This window comes from Pundamilia nyererei, unplaced genomic scaffold, assembly GCF_000239375.1.
Source record: "Pundamilia nyererei isolate P.nyererei 1_Seehausen unplaced genomic scaffold, PunNye1.0 scaffold00172, whole genome shotgun sequence".
Taxonomy (NCBI): domain Eukaryota; kingdom Metazoa; phylum Chordata; class Actinopteri; order Cichliformes; family Cichlidae; genus Pundamilia; species Pundamilia nyererei.
Window position 1 is genome coordinate 594,078 of NW_005187573.1, and position 23,827 is coordinate 617,904.

At 40.9% G+C, this 23,827-nt stretch overlaps 3 protein-coding genes across 3 annotated transcripts; all 3 read left to right on the forward strand.

Annotated features, from left to right (window-relative positions):
- The first annotated feature begins 4,679 nt into the window (after positions 1-4,679).
- myl2b (myosin, light chain 2b, regulatory, cardiac, slow) lies at positions 4,680-8,491 on the forward strand. Its single transcript, XM_005746080.2, has 7 exons — positions 4,680-4,762; positions 6,121-6,210; positions 6,298-6,373; positions 7,623-7,727; positions 7,809-7,887; positions 7,965-8,013; positions 8,115-8,491. Exons 1-7 carry the CDS (start codon positions 4,760-4,762, stop codon positions 8,217-8,219), a joined length of 507 nt encoding a protein of 168 aa, XP_005746137.1. The 5' UTR covers positions 4,680-4,759; the 3' UTR covers positions 8,220-8,491.
- Positions 8,492-9,683: 1,192 nt separating this feature from the next.
- LOC102201367 (protein phosphatase 1, catalytic subunit, gamma isozyme) lies at positions 9,684-14,256 on the forward strand. The gene is made up of 7 exons (XM_005746083.1): positions 9,684-10,139; positions 10,543-10,674; positions 10,807-11,037; positions 11,211-11,315; positions 11,556-11,779; positions 13,343-13,477; positions 13,591-14,256. Exons 1-7 carry the CDS (start codon positions 10,085-10,087, stop codon positions 13,678-13,680), a joined length of 972 nt encoding a protein of 323 aa, XP_005746140.1. The 5' UTR covers positions 9,684-10,084; the 3' UTR covers positions 13,681-14,256.
- Positions 14,257-14,732: 476 nt separating this feature from the next.
- Positions 14,733-22,856, forward strand: pptc7a (protein phosphatase targeting COQ7 a). The gene is made up of 6 exons (XM_005746081.2): positions 14,733-15,346; positions 16,554-16,733; positions 19,737-19,935; positions 21,496-21,619; positions 21,699-21,828; positions 21,941-22,856. The coding sequence occupies exons 1-6, from the start codon at positions 15,145-15,147 to the stop codon at positions 21,997-21,999; spliced, it is 894 nt and encodes a 297-aa protein (XP_005746138.1). The 5' UTR covers positions 14,733-15,144; the 3' UTR covers positions 22,000-22,856.
- Positions 22,857-23,827: the final 971 nt, after the last annotated feature.

The window sequence follows — 23,827 nt, forward strand, 5'->3', positions numbered from 1 at the left end:
ATTTATTCTTATTTACATTTGAGGAGAGAAATAAATCTCAGAGACACACACTTCAACAAAGGAATGAGCACAGGTGTAGACTTCAATATCTGTGTCATTTCACCCCCACCGCAATGAAAAAACAAAACAAAACCTGAAAGTAGCAGAGGAGTTACTGAGGAAGAGAGCCACGGGAACGTCACTCAGAAAAGGAATGCCTCCCAAAAAGTGTCTGTTTTTTAACCCCCAAAATACAAGAATGAATTATAAGTTAATGCAATTCTTCAAACACAGTTATAACCACCGCATGCAAACACACATATTTAAAGACACACAGTGTTGTGGTCTCAGTCAGCAGCTCTGCAGCATCTTCTGTGACACCTTAGATACAGGCAACAGCAGATGTATCTGACAGAGCAAAACAATGATCTGATATATTGTCTCGAAAAGTTGTTTGTTTGTTTTTCTTTATTATAAAATGCTGCTGTGGGCCTTTATCGTTTTCATTCAACCTGATTAGCATAGATGATATGTACATGATCTTAAAAATGAGGGGTTGATATATCAAAATGAATGAATTTATCAGTGACATAGAGGTAGCCTGATATCAGACACCCTGACTCTCATGTCTGAAAGCACACAAGCACAGAAGACCGTGTCTAGCTTAGCAAGGATACCACTAAATGAGAAAAGCTGAGAATGATTATTTGAAAGCAAGATGGAAAGCCGCTGAGGTCCCAGCATAGGTTGAAGTGTGAGCTGCAGCCTGATGATTGTGTTTTCCTTTACATAAATAAACGAATGCAGAAAATGCACAAATTGGAGCATGAAAGTGTAAGGAAAATAAGTGTACGATGCTCCAAATTTCAGGGGAAAGGACACCACCCCAATGTGTCCTCCCTGTGAACCCCAAGCCAACAGGAGTGAGAATGAAGCCCACCTCTGATCAAGCACACTTCACTAAGTAAGGACATAAAGTTGGTACATACCCACATTCTTAGATGAATCTTTTACGTTTTCTCTGTGCACAATCGCCTGCTCACGCTAGAGAAATTCTATCTGCCAGCAGATATAATAAATTGTTTTCAATCGCAGACATTTTCCAGTGCCGGCCAGGAACACTGTTCTGGCTCACCAGGAACATATAGAGAGAGCCCAGGCTCTGCAGGGACCCAGCTGGACTTAAATGTGGCTCCAGTTGCTGAGACTGTGTCTGTCAAGGTCCCTAAATCCAAATTCAGCCTTTTGAAAAATTGCTCAATCTTACAGCCTCAATCAGCTCTGAATATAATCTTGACCCCACGTTCACCACCATCATCAACAAAGCACTACGGGCCTCTTCCAGTAACCCCCGTCACCTCATTCAAATTAATACATTCTTCTGTAAAAGCTTAATCTAAAAAGAAATCCACAGTTACTTAAAATGAGGACTGTGTGCACAGATGGGAACAATAAAATCATAGCTTTGATGAGGTCGCTGAATGAGGCATTTCTTTGAAAATGCTGACAGTATATTTAATAAAGTGTCAGGTTTTTTGATGAATGATAGCAGCTTCTCCGAGCTTGTTTGGTGATTTTATTACGGATTAAAAGCTCCACCTAAGTCTCAGTCGGAAGAGGAGAGTGTCTCATGCACGTTTCTGCAGCTACTCTGATAATAATTCATTGGAGATTCATTTTAGATGAATCGAACATTTATCAGTGTGATCAGAATACCTATATGTTAACAGTGTTTTACCATTTATATAGAGAGATGAAAAACAGAAAGATGGCCCGTGCACGCTGCTGAGAACCTTCGGCTGTGCTCAGCAGGAGCAAGGTTAAGGGTTATAACTGTAGCCTGTTTTATTTAAATACACATTTAACCATTTTGTTAACCCCTCACCCAATCCTATACAATGCCTATCCTAGCCATCACTGGCTGAGAATCATGGTGCTCTCTGAATAGGGTTTCCATCACAGGGCTAACATCCACACCCATGGCCAGTCTTAGAATCACCAGTCAAACATACATATCTTTGGACTGTGAGGAACGTTCAAATGCTCATCTCTAAAATGCAGTGATACTGACTCCTTTCAGGGCAATGCAGTGGTGTAGTAGTTAATGCTGTTGCCTAATGTCATTTTCTGGCCTAAAATCTGTGTGGTATACCTAAATTACATATAGTGCATGAATGAATCCTGGCATAAATGTGTGTATGAAGAGCTTTGAGTGGTCAGTAAGATTTTTTTTAAAGTGCTATATAAATTCCAGTCCATTTCTTTGCCAGGTTGCGGCCTTTGTAAAATAATAGGTGATTATGAGCCAATTATTAACTCATTCACTGCCAGCCATTGGCAGTGAATGAGTTAAACCCATTGACTCATTCACTGCCATTGACGGCTATAGACGTCAATGGCAGTGAATGAGTTAAAGAAAGAATAATTCTATTCAATTCAGGTTTGTTTATAATGTACCCATTCTCAACAATTACCTTCTTAAGATCTTATAATTTTAGAGGGAAAACAATTAGACTGTGAGCTAACACTTGGCGACAGTGAAAAGGAAAAACTCCCTTTTAACAGGAAGAGGCTCAGGGAGGGGCAGACATCTCCAAAAGCAGTTTTGGGATGAGGGAAGAGAAGAGAAAGGAGAGCAGAAAGAAAAGAAAGAAAGAAATGTAGTTGCATTAAAAGTTGCAGTAAAATAAATAAGTGTTAAATACAGCCCATTATTCATAACTGACTTATTAACTGTGCTAACTTGGTACAAGAGCTAACACTTGGACTAAATCATAACTTTACAGCTACATTTTAGTTGCAACTTTCCGCTGGCATTCTCATGAAAGCGAACAACATTGTTAATACCTGGGAGTTCTTTTTTTAATGTTATTTGAGATTATCACACAAAGTATATGAGTTCACACAATGCATCTGCACTATTTTAAATGTGCAGATTACCTCAGTTAGGTGATTAGCAACCACACAAAGGTTTGATGATTTATTCATTGGAAAATGTGATATTATCCTAAAATGTCCATGAATAGAAATTATATCAACATAATTAAATACCCTATTTGAGGCACTTTGATTGCAGATAAAACTTTTGAAACACCAGAACACTAAAGGTTTTGAAATTGCGTGAGACAACAAAAGTAAACAGATTCAGTGTTGCTGAAAATGATGCAATGTCCCAGTCCCATCACTCGCCTAAGGCCAAAATCGCTAAACCCTCACAGACGTCGTGGGTGTCTGCTCGGAATTTATTACAGGTTCAGAATGGTGCAAAAAGTAGGAAGAGGACAGCACTGTGCCATTTGAGCCACAATTACAATAACTTATTAATAAATAAATAATAATTCCTGTTTGTGACATTAGACATTTTAACAAAAGTCAGGAAAACCAGGAAAAACACTATCCAGCTGTTTAGCTGGATACAAACAAGTGTGCCATAAATAAACACACAGTGAGCAGTCAGATGCTGTCACTTCCATCCATGATTGGTTATTGTAGATTTTATCTGGGGACAATTTTACTATAAAATGTATGGAGACAACCTAAGAAAGCTCTTAAATGCTCCAGAAACTGGTCCAAAATGCCTTCTATACTAGTTCAGCCTGGATGCTGAATGTTGTGGGTTGCTAGCACTATCTACTGGACAAACTGGGTAAATGACTGGTCAAAGAAATAAAAGAGGAGTCTTTGTAAATTAGTAAAAGGTGACACATTTGTCTCTATTTTCACAGCAAAGCTAGTAATATAAATAATAGATAGTTTTCATCAAATATGAAAAATAAAAGATACGTAATGAACAATAAAAGGGGATTAAAAAAAGAACAGAATATACAAATGTGATTGATTAGGGATGGAAGAGCTCAGCGTCAGAGTCAAATCAAATCAAATGGGTAAAGATGGAAGCCAAATGATTTTTCATTATGAATTCAGAAATACCAAAGAGGTGGTGTTGTGGTGAGTTCTAAGTTGTGGGACCAGAGCACCTGGAAGCAGTTTTCCAAGCTCAGTATGAACTTGAGGAGTTTGCAGACATACTCAAAGGCCCGAGTCTGACGTGATCCAGAGCACCGGTGTATCTCAGAAGCAAACTGCCAACATAAAATCCGCTTAAGCTGCTGTCAGTTAGCGCTAAAACTTCACCTTTACACCGCTGTGTTTTGCAGTATGGTGTGTTAAGTGTGTCCACTACCTTGTTAATTATCTAATGAAGCTCAGTCTCACTGCTGGATGTCCAGCACTGCCGCAGGACAGAAACTGAACACTGCTTTGAAAAAACACATGATATGAACAAGGTTGCCTATTTTCCACAGCATGACATACTGTTTATGATCAACTCTTATTGGGGCTCAGAAAGCTTCAGCTAACAGTTCTGTTTATTGTGCTACCAAGAAATGGCTCCAGTCAGAGGTTGTCCCTCAGTCTCTGTGGAGCAGTAACAGGACAGCTGGATGATGGATCCCATCAAGTGCAACTGTCAGTCACAAACACAACTGTCCTTCCCGAGCCAGAGCTATGTCCTGTTGTTATTCTGGGGGCTCAGTAATGGGGTATGTGTGTTTGGCTATTATCCCTAAATCTCATGAACTCAGACAATGGTGGCAGTGAGAGAATAGACCTCTTTACCTGTGTCTCTGCCTAAACAAGGCATGGAGTATTTATAGCCCATAAGTGTGCGCCATTATAGATAGGAGAGGGGTGAGTATATCAGCCCCTTGTTTTGGGGGGGGCTGCTCCATCATAAAGCAGCGAGGATACTGCTTGGTCCAAATCCAGCTAACACTGAAACATGGTAAGTGGATACAGATCTCATTGTTATTGTCTTTAACATTGTTTAAAATAAGCACCAGACTGTGAGGAGACAGTCTGTTTCTGCTGTGTGATTAATGTGTTTACTGTAGATATCTGTATAACAGTCCGTCAAAGTCTGCTCTTTTCAAACAACAGATAACGCACCAATGTACTCCATGTCAATATGTTGTGAGGCCTTTTTTTCCTTTAAATAATCAATCGGACAATGTTCCGGTGTCCTATTGATGAGATATTTGTATACTCGACTTGAAGACATTTTCATCAAAATGACAACAAATTAACTGTCTCGGAGAGGAGAAGGAGGAGGCGGTAACGAAAGTCTTGACCTTAAAAAAAAAAATTTTACTTGCAACTTTTTCCTCCGTGTTTGCAATAAAATGGAGCAATGACATTTAAAACACACACAACATTTAAGGAGAGGAAATGGGAGGGATGAAGAGGAGAGAGGTGAGAGAAAGGCAGCAAAAAAACAGAAAAGAGACTTAGAAGAGCAGCCAACCGGGTTGGAAAGAGCAAAACAAAGGGAGTGCGGAGCAGACAGCAGAGAAACACGAGCAACAGGTGCAAGCTATGAAGAGGTCAGTGGTTATTCGCGTAATATTTGGCCCAATAAAGTTTCCGCTGGTCCAACAGTGATGTGCATTGGGCAACAGCAAGAAATAGCAAACTCTGCCTCGTTGCCCACGAGTACATGAATCCTCTTAAAACAAAATAAATAATTAAATAAATGTATCTGAGTGCCAGAGGTCCCTTCCATGAGATATACAAGAGCTAATCCACAACAAGGGTTAGACAGCAGCTGTCGAGAGGACCCTGAATCCGAGCAACATGATGTCACTGCGCTGCATCCCCCTTACGGTGTTTTTCACAGTTCCTTGGCAGTCATGTAAATAGCTCAACATAATCCTTGCCTCTGAGGGATTTCTGATCAAACAGGGCTCAGTGTACTCTCCTGTCATCACATACACCCTATAGAATAATCCCTCATGTGATCCTGGGACTATGAGAGTGCAGGCAGTGGACCACACCCTCCCTAGGCTTACCCTGTGTGCTCCCAAAACTGGAGGCTCGAATAAATATTTCCATAACAAACTGACAGTGTTTGTAATCCTCACTAATGAAATGTGTGCCCCCCAGTATAAACCTTTCCTCTTGTGCAATAGATGCATACACCCCCCCCCCCACTAAGACACACGCACGAGTGAGCTGATCGTCAGCTCATTACCACGTGTGACAGTAAAACCGATAATGAGTAAGGCTGTACGGAAGAGCCAGGTGATGATCGTGTGTCATTGCTATTGGATCTAATTAAGAGTGTCATCGCTAAACCCCCCACAGGCACCCAAGAAAGCAAAGAAGAGAGCGGAGGGAGCCAGCTCCAATGTGTTCTCCATGTTCGAACAGGCCCAGATCCAGGAGTTCAAAGAAGTCGGTACTCTGCCAAAGGCTTTCTTTCACATTGAATTTGAGCAGTTTACTCACTGCGATGTCTGCTCACTCTGTATACTCCCGCAGGCGTTCACTATCATGGACCAAAACAGAGATGGCTTCATTGACAAGAACGACCTCAGGGACACCTTTGCAGCTTTAGGTAAACTCACTGTGTGTCACGTTCCTGTTGTGATGGTTTCACATGAATACATTACACAAGTCCAGCAAAAAACAAAAGAAACCTTAGGCATTCTCAGGTTCCAGCTTCTCACATGTAAGAATTTCATTGTCTCAGCAAGTAGAACTCACCTTGAGTTCTGGGATGTTTAATTGCCATTTTTAAAATACCGTCTGAACAAACAGATAAGTGATAAATTGAGCTGTAGTAGTCATGAGTTTAATCATTAGCTGACTTTTCCCCCCAACGTAAGACTTATTAATATTATACATAAACAAGCAAACCTATTAAACATATTACAACACAGACTAAACAAGAAAAGCACAGCAAACAAACATGATCAAATTTACATTAAAAAGAATATTTGTATCTTTTCAAATAACACATGGTTCACAACAAACTCCCGGTCTTCCACATATTTCAAAGAGTCTCAAAACCTTTCCAAGTTTTTTTTTATTTTAATACATATGTTTTCCTTCCTAGGGTTTACTGTCAACATATTTACTGCATACCTGGAAATATCTCCAACTGTTTCTACTAAATGTATTAAACCTGCAACTGAGTCATTTTGCAATAAACAATATTATGTCCTCTGGATATAATGATAGCTATTTCCTGAGCTAGTTATTCTCGACGTTTGTTGTGTGATTTATTCCATTTTCCATTTCTATTCCAATACTTTGATTAGATAGAGTCATTCAAAAGAGTTTTATCAAAAGCCATACCTCATTTTTCTTTATTATTGTTCATTTAGGTTTTATTTTGTATAAGAAGAACCTTGACTTACTGCAACAAATCTGTTCTAGTCTTTATCGACCTGGGATTCAATTTTGTTTAATATTTTTGGAAAATGTTGTGTATTATATTGAGTACTATCCATCAAGCTTGCTGACTTCATGTTCTACATTTGTTTAAATGTTCCAGTGGTTTTAGAATATATTTAAAGGACCAAGTGTTGAATGTGCCTTGAAAAAAAACTCAATAGATTTTTTTTTAATACAAAGCTGGAAAACTGTTGTTATTCCAAATTTCCAGCAACTGCATCCCCTTCCAATTCCTTCTTTGGTCATTTTGGGCTGGATGGCATGGTCAACCCATCCAATAGTTCTGTTGAGCTTTTGTGGATTTGTTTTAATCTCTTTATTGGACTATTTTCAATAAATAATATATCAGTTTAAAAAATGAGCATTAATTGCAACCTCTGTTTCACCATATATTCCATGTTTTTCAGGCCGTTTAAATGTCAAACAAGAAGAGATTGATGACATGCTGAAGGAGGCACCAGGGCCCATTAATTTCACTGTCTTTCTCACCATGTTTGGAGAGAAACTAAAAGGTAAACGAAGATGCCGTTATATGACGTTCAAAAAATGAAATCATTTTTCTTCAATGCAGAACTGCCACTTTTCATCTACAGGTGCTGACCCAGAGGAGACTATCCTTAATGCTTTTAAAGTCTTTGACCCTGAGGGAAAAGGAACACTAAAGAAAGAGTTGTGAGTAATAGTCTGGTTCTTAAGCGACTCGTGACATTTGCGTCTCGTTTGCTCATCATTGCTGCTCGTCTCCACAGTGTGACAGAGATGCTGACGACCCAGGCTGACAGATTCTCTGCTGAAGAGGTTAGTGCTCCACCTCTGACGATGTCACAGATAGTTGAGCCTTGAGTTTTTATAAATGCAGATACGCTCTGTAACCTTTCTTTTTTACTTCGTACCCAAAGATGGAGCAGATGTTTCAGGCATTCCCTCCAGATGTAGCAGGGAACCTGGACTACAAGAACCTCGTCTATGTCATCACACACGGTGAAGAGAAAGACCAGGAATAATCACATCCTCCCTCACTGGGTCGTATTTGTGCTGAGATATGATCACAGCAAAAACAGAAAGCAAAAACGTAAATAACTTCAGCTTCAGTTTTTGAATATGCACATGGATCAATGTGTTCATTCATTCATTCATGATTATAACATGTATATGTATGTATATTATTTGAATATATATGAGTAATCTCTTCAAAGGTGAAATTAAGAGTTTGACCTCGGATGTTTTTGACAAATCAATAAAGAAAGATTCAACCTCACAGAGATGCATTGAAGAAGCGAATCTCAGTGTATTTCATCTTCCATAAGTAGTGATATTTAATTATCTGTATATAGTGATTTTATTTCAGTGCTCACTGTTGATCAGTAGAAGAACACTGGAACCCAGAAGCTCCAAGTCCCATTTGTTCAATTTTGCCTTAAAGAGTACTTTAAGTGTATAAATATAAGGGAAAGGATTGCTAGGTAGACAGTGTGTCCTTTAAAGGCTCTATGTGGCTACTCCACCATAGCTCAGCTTCTGTTAATGGTAAAGCTAATCTGTAATTACACTTACTGTATACCCCAGTATCATTTACTGTACTTATGCATCTCTTTATTTTACATGAAAATCAATTTCTTGATTGCCTAGAAATTGGTGCATCTCTAAGGTTTTTATTGGTTAACTGATTTTCAAATTGAAGCAAAAGTGTTCATCATACTGAATTATTTCCTAATCAGATAACACAGAACAGGAACTGCGTATAATTAATATCCGGTATGGTGAAAAAAACCTAATTTCATTATACTTTACTAGGGAAATGGAAAATAAGTGGAGTAATTTATTGAAACGAGATCAAACATACATGGAAATACACTATATAAGCCAAAAGTTTTGAAATTTCTAATGAACTTCAAAGTCAATATTTGATAGCAATACTTTTATTCTTCACAACAGGCTGAACTTTTTTAGGGATGTTTTCTTAGCATTTCTTTAAGCAGTCTTCAGGAATAGTTCTGCAGGCTTTTTGAAGGACAATCAAAACTCTTCTTTGGATGTTGGCTGCCTGTTATTCTGGTTTCTGTCGAGATGATCCCACACTGCTTCGATAATGTTGAGGACTTGGCGACTGAGGAGGCCAAACCATAGTGTGTGTTTTTCTATCCAGATATACTTTGTACTGTGTTGGCAGTGTGTTTGGTATAATTTTCATGTTCTCCAAACGACATGACGTTCAGGTATTGTGTCAGGGGGCTATACCAAAGTGGCTCAACGTGTTATGTGTAGAAACAACACTGATTCATTTATTGAGTTAGGGCCCTTTTGTGGGTTAAGTAGCTTACAAAGCACGTAAATTTAAAAAAATATCCCTCTGAAAATTGTCAGGTACAAGGACTGGACTGAAAATGAGTGAAAAATCAACAAATATCCAAAGAAAAAACATTAAAGGGCTTCAGAAGGTCTGAAGCTGTCCCCATCCAGCACAGTAGGGGGCAGTAGTGTAGCAGCTACCAGCACAAGCCGCTGGCTTAGCAGTACAAGGTGCGGCAAAGGAAAAACAGAAACGGGACACCGTCGCTAGCAACCGTTTGTGTTGGTTGACGCTTATTTTTATAGTCCCCGTCCCTTTTTTTTTAACAAAACGAAACAATTGATGTTGGCATTTTTAAAATCGCGATCTTTAAGTAGCGTATTAGGCTGTCAAAAGTGTCGGCTAGTGGCTAAACGGTATCAGGGTCGCGGCAACATCTTCTACCCTCAGCCGGAAAATAGACGAAGCTAACATAAGCAAGCTAATGCTAGGATAGCTAGCGGGCTAGCTTTCACAAGTGTGTCAACGCGAAGACCTAGATTTGACTGGAGCGATTTTTTCGTAACACCGACGCTTGCAATGGCTGATGTTGACAAGCTCAACATAGATAGTATCATCCAGCGGCTTTTAGAAGGTAAGTAAATACAAAAATTTCCACAAAACACTTGTTTTATTATTTAAATGTTATGGTAAATGCTAATAGTCGATAGCTAGCTTTAGCTCGTGCTCATCTTGCTGCAATAACTAGTAACAATAATCAGAAATATTTGCAAGATAACGTAATATTTTAATTAATGTCGGCTACCACCTTTATGTAATGCGTCTCTTGACTCAGAATATTGGTGTGTCTGAAGGGTGTGAAACGACATGTCACGTACACTGTGTTCTCATACACAAACACCGCGAATTCCGTCACGGCATATGGCTTCTACACTCACCGTTTGTCCCAATTGGCGTCCGGGCAGAGATGCAATGCCCGGGTTAGCTGGAATAGTGTTTAGGTGTTATTCTTACTGATTTTTGTCTTCTTATTCCAGTCAGAGGAGCAAAACCTGGCAAGAATGTTCAGCTGCAGGAGAACGAGATTCGTGGATTATGCCTCAAGTCCAGGGAGATCTTCCTCAGTCAACCCATTCTCCTGGAGCTGGAGGCCCCCCTCAAGATTTGTGGTAAGAAAAGCTATGCACTTACTTACCAGAAAGATTGACTCAGCAATTGACTGATAGTATGTACTGACGTATGATAAGTGGTGTATGACTCAATAGCAATGTGTATAATTCAGCTTGGTATTTGCCCTGCAGGTGACATCCATGGGCAATACTATGACCTGCTAAGGCTGTTTGAGTATGGGGGGTTCCCTCCTGAGAGCAACTACCTGTTTCTGGGGGACTACGTGGACAGGGGGAAGCAGTCACTGGAGACCATCTGTCTTCTACTGGCCTACAAAATCAAATACCCAGAAAACTTCTTCCTGCTGAGGGGAAACCATGAGTGTGCTTCAATCAACAGAATATATGGTTTTTATGATGAGTGTGAGTATTGTTGAATGACTAGAAATGTCCAACCTGGGGCCTCTTGTGTCCATTAAGGGTACCTGTCAGACTCTCTGTTGCGTTATCTTTTGCTGGTTAAACTGTTTGGAGGAAGTTGTTGGTATGAGATAATGGAAAAAAATGAAGTATAATTTCTTGTCTTACTGTGTTAGGTAAAAGAAGGTACAACATCAAACTCTGGAAGACCTTCACAGATTGTTTTAACTGCCTCCCAATTGCCGCCATTGTTGATGAGAAGATCTTTTGCTGCCATGGCGGTGGGTTATAATGCGCAGAATGAATGTTTTGGCACAAAACCCTACTATCAACTCTAAAGTGTTTTGGTTGTATGCATGATGTTAGAAGTAGTGTACATTTGATATCAGCGTTTATTATTTGTCCTTGAGAAACGCTGTTTTTGCAGTTTGTTACCTGACATGGAGCTCACCCAGTTCCAATCGGTGCTGACCTCAGTATCAGTGTGTTTATTTGTACTTTTACTTTACTGTTCCATTTAGGACTGTCCCCTGACCTTCAGTCCATGGAGCAGATCAGACGCATCATGCGTCCCACTGACGTGCCTGACCAGGGTCTGCTGTGCGATTTACTTTGGTCTGATCCAGACAAGGATGTGTTGGGCTGGGGGGAGAACGACAGGGGTGTGTCATTTACCTTTGGCTCAGAGGTGGTAGCCAAGTTCCTGCACAAGCATGACCTGGACCTGATCTGTCGTGCCCATCAGGTAATCACCTCCGTCATCACAAACAGAAACGTCACTGTGGGAGGTGGGAGGTGGCCGTGTACTGGCCAGAGGCAAGATACACTTGGTACAGGACATGATATACTAGCACACGTGGTGTGTGTGTAGTGGACAGTGGGTTTTGACCGTTTTGGCTTGCGTTTGCATCAAAGTAAAATTATTTGCGCATTTCCAGAGGTTGTTACGTGTTCAACTAAAGCTTTACTTTAAAAAAAATATCTAGAGACTTAAAGAATATGGAGAGAAATTGATGTTAGAATAGTCACAAATTACTTTAATGCTGCCACTTAATGCCAGTGCAAAGACAAGAGAGCTCAGCTTTCAGTGCAGTCTTGTGTAATTTTGTGGAAAAGATGTTTGTCAGAATAGACAGTAGCTTGTAGTAGTAGAATATAATGTGTAGCTTATTAATGTAAAAATAGAGTTTGGTCAGTACGACAACTAATAAGGAAAAACACTGTTGAGGCATGTTGAGTCTGCAATTAAGACAAGTGATTGTGAACGTAAATACACAAGTTTTACTTGAAACTCCTGACCAGAGGCCAGGCTAGACTTTAATAGTGACCAGTAAACCTTTGCCACTAATGTACTTGATGATGTAGCTGCTGATAGACGTATCAAGATGAATTGTGAAGTGTATAGTGTCTAATCAGATTTATCTGTGTGCTGCAAAACTGATAGGCTGGTGTTTCGCGGTACTTTGTGCAGCTCTCTGTGCTTTGTCATAAGCCTCTCCTACCAGACAAGCGCAGACAGATGCAGCACACCCTTCATTTGCTCCACAAACATAAAATTGAATCAGTCTGCACCGTTAGCCTTTGGCCAAAAGCTGTTATCAACATTCAGTATGGCTAGTCATCGACTGATTGCATTGCTATCTACCACAAGTGAGCAGCCTACATTGTCAAGAGAGGAACGGCAAGCTCAGAATAAAGTAGTTACTGCTGGTAACTCCGGTTCTGCAGGTACATGTTTTATTGCCAGAGTTTTTGATCGGTTTGTCTTTGATGGGTTGCCTTCCAGTGTCTGCAGTTGTTGCCAAAGTGTTGAATAACACCTTTTCCTGCAGAATTTCTGGGCTTAAAACCATCTAAGGGAACATGCATGTGCATTTGTAGAAGTGCCACTATTAAGGAGGTGCAGAAATCTAGTTTCCTCTCAAACCAATTAGATACATAAAGGTTATTTTGGAGTGGTAGGCCAGTAAGGCCCAATAATAGATGCCTTTAACAATAAATGGAATCTTTTTTGTTATTTGTTGGAGTGCTTGAGTTAAAGCTTCAAGTCTTCATTTCACTTACACCCTGCTGGTTTTGATTTTAAACTCCACTCAGACTCCACTTACAAACCTGACAATATGTTTTGAGTTTTTATATTGAGTTAAAGATCCTGTGAACCATAACCCATTAGGTTAGACTGCTAGACTGCGCTTTAGATCTGACCACCTTCATGTCTACTTGCATGATTTAGTTGAGGCTACTCCTAGTTTATGTATTTTGAAAATGTGTAAACATGTCATTCCAATTTGTATTTTCTCACTGGCAGGTTGTCGAGGATGGCTATGAATTTTTCGCAAAGAGGCAGCTCGTCACTTTGTTTTCAGCGCCTAACTATTGTGGGGAGTTTGACAACGCCGGTGCCATGATGAGCGTGGATGAGACTCTCATGTGCTCTTTTCAGGTACAGTACCTTTTGTTTATTTTAAGCATTGCGTTTTCGTGGCAGTGATCTAATCTAAGATATTTGTACAGACGGTGTACAGCTATTCATTAAATGTTTTCAACCTGATATAGATTTTGAAACCAGCTGAAAAGAAGAAGCCCAACGGCAGCCGTCCTGTGACTCCCCCCCGCAGCATGGTCACCAAGCAAGCCAAGAAATGAAGGGGTGGCCAGACTCTGACTTCTTTGTTCTGCTCTGTTCTTCTGCATTTGAGGGATTGATTATCCTTCATGCTGCCAATACTGAAAAGATATTCACTCCTTCTCGATGAAAGCAAAATATTTTTGTTGTTTTGTCCACAGGGGTAAATTGATATGTCACCATGAAAACCTCAGGTGTTTTGCACTCCCATTTTGCAGCTAGTCTTTGCCACATATGACTGTTCAATCAGGAAAAATGTAACAATATGGCTACTTATGCACAGGAATGCCTTGTTTGAAGCTGTGCACAATTTTTTTCCAGTTTCGTTCATGTCTTATTCCTTTATCATTGTTTTTTTTCCCCCCACTGTCAATAATTAATGTTATTAATGGCTATACAACTATGGAGAAAGTCACAAACACCTGTTTACTTCTGTAAACTTTATATTGTATTCATTTAACCGTCAGTGTCTTAGAACGCTGACTGTACACTGCATCACATTTTTAAACAAGTCGTGCTAAATTAAACAAATAAAGATGCACTCTTGTAATGTCTAAATCTTTCTAATAAACATTTGAGTGTATTTTAGGGGGAAATTTTCTGTCTGAGTGTATTTATTCCAAAGAAATTACAGCTTTTTAAAAAACAACAGTTGTAAACGAAAATACTTAACCACCTTGCTCAAGAACATCTTATAATTAAGGGTAGTTTCCATCCAGGGATACCCACAAGGGGGAGATAGAACATACTGCAAACTACGTTGCATCTAGGGAAATGGTAAATAATCCCAGATGTGAGCAGTCTTGTATATGTACAGGGTAGCAAATTCATGAATAAAAAGTCTTAATGTCTTTATTTGCGTTCTTATTTATTTATTTTAATGTAATATATTCTTAGCTATTTCCATGTGTTATAGTTGTTCAGAAAAAGGCCATGTAAATGTATTTTTGTCCTTAAAATGTGTATCTACGCGTAAAACCTGCCAACTACTGGAGTTTTATGGCCGTTTTATACAGTAAAAGCTGACTGAATATAACATTTCCATATCAGGAAGTGTACGTTGCGTAACGATGTCTGACGTCAGAGCAGTCACAAGACCGGGTTCGTGGAGCAGAGTGTGTTGAGACCGCAGGGCTGTAGGTCCACATTTTGTGTTATGTAGCGTCTCCGAGGCAGAAGTGGCGCCATGGCCGCCGAGAATCAACGCTTACAGGGTTTCTGGAGGAGAACGGGCGACGTTTTTCCTTAACTTTCTCCTAGTTATCACAGCGGAAGAATAAAGCACTCGGAGGCTGTGGTCATATCAGCGGGAGGCATTGTCTGGGCGTGCGTGGCGGCTGTTGTCTGTCTGGGTAGCTCAGCCGCACATCTCCAGCCTCGTTAGCAAACTAGCAAGTCAATATAATAGTGTGCTCGCGTCGACGCTGAGCTAGCAGGACTGCTAGCTTGGCCGGTTTTTTCGGTGGGAGCAGGTGTCGTAGGTGATGTTGTCCGTGCTGTCGTACGGTAGACTGGTTGCCAGAGCTGTCATCGGCGGACTTTCTCAGACAGACAGCCGTGACTACAGTCTGGTGACAGCGAGCTGCGGTTTTGGAAAGGATTTCCGCAGAGGGATCCTGAAGAAAGGGATGTGCTATGGGGACGACGCGTGTTTCATTGCCCGACACAGGTCTGCCGATGTTTTGGGTGAGTATCCCATGTCTGTTTGCTGATGAAACCTTAACCAAACAATAAGACATTGCTCCGTGTACACTGAGTAAGACGTGACTGACAGGTCAGGGGTCAGCCCCTCCGTGGGTTGCACGTGTTGTTGTTTTTTTTGGGGGGGGTTTTCAGAATGAAACTGATCAGAAGGCTCAATGTCAATGCCTTCTGAGTGTTAAATTTGTGCGTGTATTTTTCAGACTTTTGTGCTTGTTGCATCTTCTTTGTACGCTTGAACTTTTAGTGGGTTCATATTGCGTGCAGCATTCATTCATGACATAAAGAATATCTTAAGCAGCCAAAACCGATACTTTAAAACCTGCTGATGAAAAAGACTCTTAAGCACGGAAGCCTTGATCCCGTGTAAACCTATTATTGAAGACCTTAGCAGCTTTTATGCATATCTAACGACTGTCTGGGTATTTCTAAATGATTGCTATTGATTACTGTGATATTTTCGCAAAGTTGTTGTTTTTCGGCACATCAGTCTGACTTGAGGAGGCCTGTTTCTTAGCTGTGGCACAGGGTGGTGAGACTCCTCCATGTATGGTCAGTGGAGCAGATGTCTGCGCCCTGAGAGTAACAAGACTAGAGTTTCCTTCCTAGGAAAACCTTGCACCTAGCTAAGTGCTCCTTTGGGGACAAAAGCTCTTAGTGAAACTCAAATAAGCAGGCCATGTTTCTGTAAAAAGGTTAATGAAGGTTTCCCTTATGGATTTAATGCATTTAACTGAGGGGACAGATTTTAAGGTGGGTTAAATTACAACAAACATAAAGCGGGACGGTAATGTGGAGCTACTTGAAGCAACTTTCTGAAGTCGTTAGACGAGCAGAGACTCTACCAATCAGTATGAGAAATGCTTGAATTGAGTAATGGGACATTTGAAAGCTTTGTACATTTTGTCATTTTTGCGTCTTTTTCCATCTTGCTGGGAGTGATTGTTGTTGTTCGTCATGCAGCTGCGAGGCTTACTTGTGGAATGTTAAAAATCATATCTGCATCTTGGTGCTAGTTTAATCCTCAATGTTCTTAACTGAAACATGGAGTTCCAATTTGCAGATTTCTTTCAGTTTTGTTTTTAAACATTGTACATATTACACAATTAATGGTTATGAGGAAAGATTATTATTTTTTTAATGTAATAAGGGATTAATCGTTATTTCCCATAATGAAATCAACTCCTTTTAGGTGTGGCGGATGGTGTAGGTGGTTGGAGAGACTATGGCGTGGACCCATCGCAGTTTTCGGGTACACTGATGAAGACATGTGAGAGGTTAGTGAAGGAAGGACGCTTTGTACCCAGCAACCCGGTGGGAGTCCTCACAACCAGCTACTATGAGCTACTGCAGAACAAAGTGCCACTACTGGGTGAGTGCAGCCGCTGTAAACACAGGGTTTCAGTTTTTCCCAAAAGCATAGAACCATATTCAGCTTGTAACAGTTTATTTATATATATTTTTATTATCTGTCAAATCATGAGCTTAAATGGGCTACAACCATAAAATTTGGCACAGTCGATGGAAATGATGGGCAAATGCTTTCCAAGTAATGTGATCCCAGGCAGCTAGATGGTACCAAGGTGATTACAGCACAACAAATTCAATATAAGAAAAGCCACATCTCTTGCACTGTAAGTCTGATCGCCTTGAAATCTGACACTGAACTGCAGCTAGAAACAATGTGCAGACGCTCTCTAAAAATAACCTTCAGCAGGCCCAACTGGTGATCTATGATTAACAGTTCAAAATGGTGAAAAAGACCACTGCTCCCACATCGAGTCTTTGAAAGACTCGCATCTTAAGTATTAGGGTGGTGCAATTGTACATATTGATTTGGTTTGCAATAGACGTCATTACTTCACAGAAGAAACAGACAACAAGTGACATAATACAAACTGGTACAAAATGTTCTCTGGGTGATGAAAAACATCCACAAATTCTTGTGCTTTACAAAAAAATATCTCTTGGATCTTAAAGGCCTGGTTGGCAGGATTTTATTTTTATTTTTCTAAAGCAAATTTTAAAAGTGTGAAATTGAATCAAGTGACATGTACTTTTTGAAAATTGACTATAAAAATCCAATTTGGTTTATAACAGTCTGGGATTGAGGTCCAAACCTAATTCTGCTGTTAGAGGAAAAGATTGCTCTGAAATAATGGTGGCCATTATTAAAAGCCTCAAAGGCCATGGCTTAATAGGAAATAGTCCATAATTCATTAACTTCATCAGATCATTTCATATCTTGAGGCCATTTCTGGAAATGGGTCAACCAAAGTCAGGGTGCCACATAGACGAGAGATATTTACCTTGAGAGCTGGTAGTCGAAGAGGTCAAAACACTGAACATCTGCTGACTTCAAATCTGAGTCGCGTCTACAACTTAAGGTGCCCATTTGACAATAAAGGCCACCAAAGCTTTTTTTGTTTTCAATCATTAAAATTTGTACAAATTTTGAACACAGCGTTGTGGGTTTACTGAAAATTGTCAAGAAACAACAACAAGTCTTTGCAGACAGCTGCTGTGGACAAATCTTTATGCTCCATCTCTGGTACATACTTGCACTGTGTAGGGCAGTAGATTTAAAGCATTGCTGTGTAGAGGCAATAAACAGGAGGCTTTCCATGGAGTTCAGCTTTCTTGGGCTGGGCTGTGTTTACATCTGTTTTGTTTAATGGTAGCTGGCTAGAGATTTTTGCATCATGAGTAATAGAACAGCCAGCTCACATTCGAAAGTCCAGGGGACGTCACTAGGCCCAACCTGCTCCATGCACTTCACTTCCACCGGTCCCTTTCCTGCTCTGCGCCGCTTCCCGACGACAGAACGTGTACAAACACGTAACATCAGTGAACAAATGTGCTTGGAACAGATCTGTCTCGGCGCGTGTCAGTACTTTTCCATTCCGTTATCACATGTGCACCAGGGGAAACAACGCTGTATTGTGTTGCTTTTTTATGGCAGAAGGAATGTTCTTGAGGCCGGTAGCGTGAGTAATTTGTACTGCTGGAGACACGAAAGGGAGTGAGTCAGAGTGCGTGAGGGGGTTTGAAGGTTGATCCCCCCAAAGAGCATATTTTGGTGGGCCAGATGACTCACCAGCAGGGTGTGATCACACGCTGTCCGCCTCTTCCACTAGCTCGTGTTTCCTCCTTTCATCACAGAAAGACAAATTAAAAAAAAATCTTTTCTCATTATTAAGTTTGTGCTTTTAAGTTGACCTCATTTGCCTTTCTCCCAGTTTCACTTGGAAATTGTGTAAAACTAAAAGGAAAGTAAGAGAAAGTGTTGCTTTTTTGTTTTTTAAAGAAATGTATGTATTAAAGTCTGTACTCCCTAATGACCGGCCTTCCTGCTGTTATAGATGATTTATTTACATGTGACACTAGTAGAAGCACAGGTATTAAAAATAATCAATAAATGGTTTCCAGCGCAAACCTTTTTCAGTTCCAGTGGGACAGTGCTGTGCATGCTGGCTTATTGTCACACTTTCACGCCATACTGGAAAAGAACTCAGGCGTTGTTAATTGTTATTGTTATTAGCAACCACAGTACTTGTCCTACAACTCGGCCTCCTCTGAAAAGGGCAAAACGATGCAAATGCAAATGTTCGGTCAGTTTATTCTAATCAGAAATCAGATGGACACACGAACAAACCTTACGTGGTAAACTAACAGACATGCAGACACCGAAGCACTGTGCCGCTTGATCTAAATCTGTGACCTTTCACACTGTTTTCAGCTTAACCGGGTGTGTTGTCTCCTGTTTTTTAAAATGTGCCTTGAGAATGTTTTTTTTTTTTTATCAGTTAGCCGCTTGATGAAGCGAAGATCTGTTGACCCCGTTTCCACATATAGCCTCTGCAGCGACTGATGTTGATGTGTATTTTCAGAATGCTGAGTGCTGTGATCATTGTTTTCCTAGTCCTAAAATCTATTTAGTCTTCCTTCTACCTCCATACATCTTGCTGGTATTGTGGTTCTGTGTTTACGAGTAAAGTCGTGCTATACATTTGTGTTTTTATAAAAATAAGTCAGGCATCTTTACATGACGACTAACTGGCTTCCTGCTAACTTCTGAGTACAGACTCATAAGTTAGTTGTCCTGTCTTGTCTGCAGCACCAGTGAGGACAGCTCCGCTGTGGTTGGAAGCTGAAAGATTTTTGGCTGTTTCCAGCTTTAAATGTTGCATCTGTGCATCTTTCTTCTTTTGGGAGCTGAACACGTATTTGGGTGCAGAGATGGTTAATGTGCTATAGTGTTGCATTTACCCATTTTTATTTGTTTATTTAATCTTAAACATTTTCTTTGTTTTGCATTGAAAATAAAAAGTGACGTGTGGGGTTTTTATTTAATTATTATTATTATTTTTTTTAGGAAGCAGCACGGCCTGCATTGTGATTTTGGACCGGCAGAGTCATCGGCTGCACACGGCCAACCTGGGAGACTCTGGCTTCCTGGTGGTCCGGGGAGGGGAGGTGGTCCACCGCTCAGATGAGCAGCAGCACTACTTCAACACCCCCTTCCAGCTGTCCATTGCTCCCCCAGGGGCTGAGGGGGCCGTCCTCAGTGACAGGTGAAACACTTAACGAGCAACACCTGGTGCATCTGCTCTCCCACACTCATTTGAGCGAGTCTGCCGGTGACACGGACGGGTGTCATCAGCACACTTCATTGCTCATTCACGTGTTCTTTACAGCAGATGTGATACATGATACTGTACTTATAACAAGGCAGACTGCTTGCTGAAACAACATTCAGTAGCGCCTGCGCACCTGGCCTGCTGCAAGGCTGAGCGTCTGTAGCGACTGCGCTGCAGCGAGCTGCAGTGTACCACTGTGTATGAGGCCACGTGCTGCTGTGTCTCGTTGCTGTGGCATGCCAAGCAGCAGCACAGTAGATGTTAGAATGCAGGACAGGCCGTGGATGTGTGCCAAGCTTTCCCTCTTACCTCAGGTCAAAGTCTGTGTGGGCTGATGGGGCAAATCCACAAGTCCACAGCCAATCCTGCACCAGCAGACTCCTCTTAAATTAAGCAATTTACTCTTAAAAAAATAAATAAAAACAAAAGATTGCAAGTGCACTTACTTGTTACTATAGATATGTATTTACTTTTCTTAAATGCTGACCTTGCTTCTGTTTCAGACAGCCCATAGATTTGAGAAATCCTTTTACATTCGAGCATTTCATTTGGTTGAAGGATTTAGTCCAAGTGCATCAGCAGATTAAGCTTTCAGTCACTAATGTAGCAACTAACAGAAAAGAGTGCAAGGGTCAAAGCTAACAACTAGTTACAGCATTCCTGAGAGTGCACTAAAAAGTTTGAATAAAGATGTTTAAACATACAGCTAAGCACTTTGCACTCTCTATGATAATGCCACACAGCTCTTTATTTGCCACAAGTCCGTTTGTACATTCATTTTCATTGCCTGTCTTTGTATTAGTAATAATATACAAGGGAAACATCATGTTCTCGATGCATTGCTTCATAGCTATAAGCCCACAGATTTTTGCCTTCTTGCCCAATGATTATCTTCATAACTATACTGGCTGTGTAATTATCAAGTGTCACAAATGTCTTTGGCTTATGAATATGTTAATGATGAATCACCCAGTGTGCACAGATAACAAAGAATGAGGAACAGCTCTGGTAAGTGTGGCTGTGCCATCATAGTGCTAACTAGCTGCAAGAACAGCCGCTACAGCAGCTTTTTTTCCCCATGTGACTGTAGTTTTGGCTTCATAAAAAAATACATTAAAAAATTAGAGCACAGGACAGGCTGTTCCTGGGAGCTTTGGCTCACTGTGTCGTGATGCAGTCCAGACAGTTTGTAATGAATCACATTCTTGACTGGATTTAGGGGGTAAGGACATCTTCCAGGAACTGAACCCGACACTGGCAAACTAACTTGGTTCCTGCCTCTGTGTATTTGTAGCACCTTCATAATGGCAGCACCTTTTCTTGGACCCAACTGTCCTTTCCAAGAAAACAAACAAAACAAAAAAAAAACCTCATGTGATGATTACCTGAACTTTTCATTATCCATTAGCAACCAAGTTTCTGTTGCTAAGCTCAGTCGGTATGTTTAATGACAAAAATTACTGCACCTGAAACTCACCTGTGTCTGTCCCTCAGCCCTGACGCTGCAGACAGCACCTCCTTTGACGTACAACTGGGCGACATCATCCTCACTGCCACTGATGGGCTCTTTGACAACATGCCAGACTACATGATACTGCAAGAGCTGAAGAAACTCAAAGTGAGTGACAAACATGTCTGCCGTAGAATCAGAAAAGGGCACGATAAACGCCTAATGCCTGCTTTGTTTGGTTCGTCAGAACACAAACTATGAGAGCATTCAGCAGACGGCCCGCAGCATCGCAGAGCAGGCCCATGTGTTGGCCTATGACCCCAACTACATGTCACCTTTCGCACAGTTTGCCTGTGACAATGGACTGAATGTAAGAGGTAAGTGTCCAAGTATTACAAAAAAGATGAGTATTTTTTTTGTAATTTGAACGGTTACAAACGTGTTTTTCAAGCAACAAACCTAACTGGCTGCTGTTTCCTGTCCATGCAGGAGGAAAACCAGATGACATCACAGTACTGCTCTCCATAGTGGCTGAGTACACTGACTAGAGTCTGCACGGAGTATCCATCTGCCGCTGCAGGTGATGGACTGCTTTGATTCCTGCTGGCCAGGATGTACAGCTAATGTCTGCTTCCCCCACACCTAAAGGATCTACTCTGCCTCATCCACCCACCGTCTCCCCCACTTGGCCAACCCCACACATTTAAAAACCAACAAAAGAAATCCTTCAACATGCCCTTTTCTCTGTCGTTTTCTACATCAGACAGTGGCCAGATAAATCCAACTAAAGGCCAGACACCCTGTTGGCCGGGCTGCAGTGTTCCAATGCTCACCAGATAATCCCATTGGCTGGGATCATTGGGCATGCTGATGAGGATAAGTCAGCCTCTTCTGATAGTTGCCGCAGGAAAGAAGCTGCAATTCAGAGAAGACGGATGCTGACATAGCCCAAGAGTGTGTGTTAGCATGTGAATGTGGCCACGTACTGGCCTGCCGAACAGAACTAAACAGTCCTCAAGAAGGGAAGCGCATGAGAAATGGCAGCATTAAGGCTCAATAAATGGGTCCGTCTTGTGCAAGCACTTAATAATACAGTGGTACTTAGGAAGCCTTTATGAAAGGGACTGGAAACTTGTACGAAAAGGCAGGGAGCATATGTTTGATATGAATGGTATGCTGTTCTGGGATGTTACATTAAATGTTTGCAAAAACAGAAACAAAACAAGTGTGATATGACATGGGTTTACACAGATGGTTTGTTTCTTGTGGCAGGATAATCCAACAAGATTTCATAAAGAGTGGCAGCTGCCTTTTCCATACCAGTTCAAGTATTGCACATATTTTGTAACTTAAGAGTATTTTGTAGCTCAAAAGCCTCTCAAGATAAATATATGTATAGTATAAATGATAGTGTCAAACTGATGTCCTCCCTTTAATCTCACAGCTGCTGCTGAAGTCTTGATTGTGATTATGTGTGATGTGTGTATGAATGGGTGATGAATGCACATGAGCTCCTCAGTGTGTGTCTATTGAGTAATGTGCAATCGGTGTCAATGAAATGGACGTGTAGGCTAGAGACTTCTCCATATCTGCTGGTCTGAATTGGTCTCGCAGCCTTAAACGCACAAAGCTTAAGGAGCATATCTGAAAAAGTTCAACGCAGCGGAAATTGGTCAGGTGACCAAATGTATTTTTGTAACCTCTTTGTTCCGTGGGGATTGTTCGCCGCGTCAAGTAGCTTACAGAAACTCTTGTTCACAGTCACCATTTGCTTTTCCTGTCTCTCTCCCTCCCTCCTCTCCCCCTGCTTGTAGAGCTTCAGTGGCGCATTCTTAAGTCATGTCATGTCACTGCAGGTTTCATGTGAAAAATGGTCAGTATGTTTCTTTGCGTCACTACAGGAAGGTTTCACGGTAAAATCCACATTTTTGTGTAATATTACAATGTGCCTTGTATCATGTGTCATTGATACTGGCAAATAAGTCTTCAACCTTCCCCCTAAAAATGTGCCAGCACTGAGCACAAAGCATTAAACTGTTAAGTAGCCATAAGAGTTGGAAAAACGAGCTTTCCCATCATGCCCTGCTGTCTTTACACCATCATTTTAACCCAGTGTTTTGTTGTTGTTGTTTTTTATCCCCCCTCCCCCTTTCTCCTGAAATCTGCTTCCTCTCTGCACTCAATCAGGAATAGTACTAAAGCCATCCCACACTTAGAAAATCCTTCCCATGGATCTTTAGATCACTGTTTACAATCTGCATTAATCGAAAGGATCGTTTCCTATGTTGAAATGAGAACAGATTCAGGATGGTGAACAGTGTTAGTTGGCAAAATGTGATTTATTTTTTTTCTAAGTGTTACAGCACTGAGGACAAT

Coding starts and splice junctions, on each gene's coding strand:
- myl2b (XM_005746080.2), top strand. Junction 6,211..6,297: donor AGATCCAGGAGTTCAAAGAA/GTCGGTACTCTG, acceptor ATACTCCCGCAG/GCGTTCACTATCATGGACCA. Junction 7,728..7,808: donor GTTTGGAGAGAAACTAAAAG/GTAAACGAAGAT, acceptor TTTCATCTACAG/GTGCTGACCCAGAGGAGACT.
- LOC102201367 (XM_005746083.1), top strand. CDS start 10,085: ATGGCTGATGTTGACAAGCTCAACATAGATAGTATCATCCAGCGGCTT. Junction 10,675..10,806: donor GGCCCCCCTCAAGATTTGTG/GTAAGAAAAGCT, acceptor TTTGCCCTGCAG/GTGACATCCATGGGCAATAC. Junction 11,038..11,210: donor ATATGGTTTTTATGATGAGT/GTGAGTATTGTT, acceptor TTACTGTGTTAG/GTAAAAGAAGGTACAACATC.
- pptc7a (XM_005746081.2), top strand. CDS start 15,145: ATGTTGTCCGTGCTGTCGTACGGTAGACTGGTTGCCAGAGCTGTCATC. Junction 15,347..16,553: donor CAGGTCTGCCGATGTTTTGG/GTGAGTATCCCA, acceptor AACTCCTTTTAG/GTGTGGCGGATGGTGTAGGT. Junction 19,936..21,495: donor GGGGCCGTCCTCAGTGACAG/GTGAAACACTTA, acceptor TCTGTCCCTCAG/CCCTGACGCTGCAGACAGCA.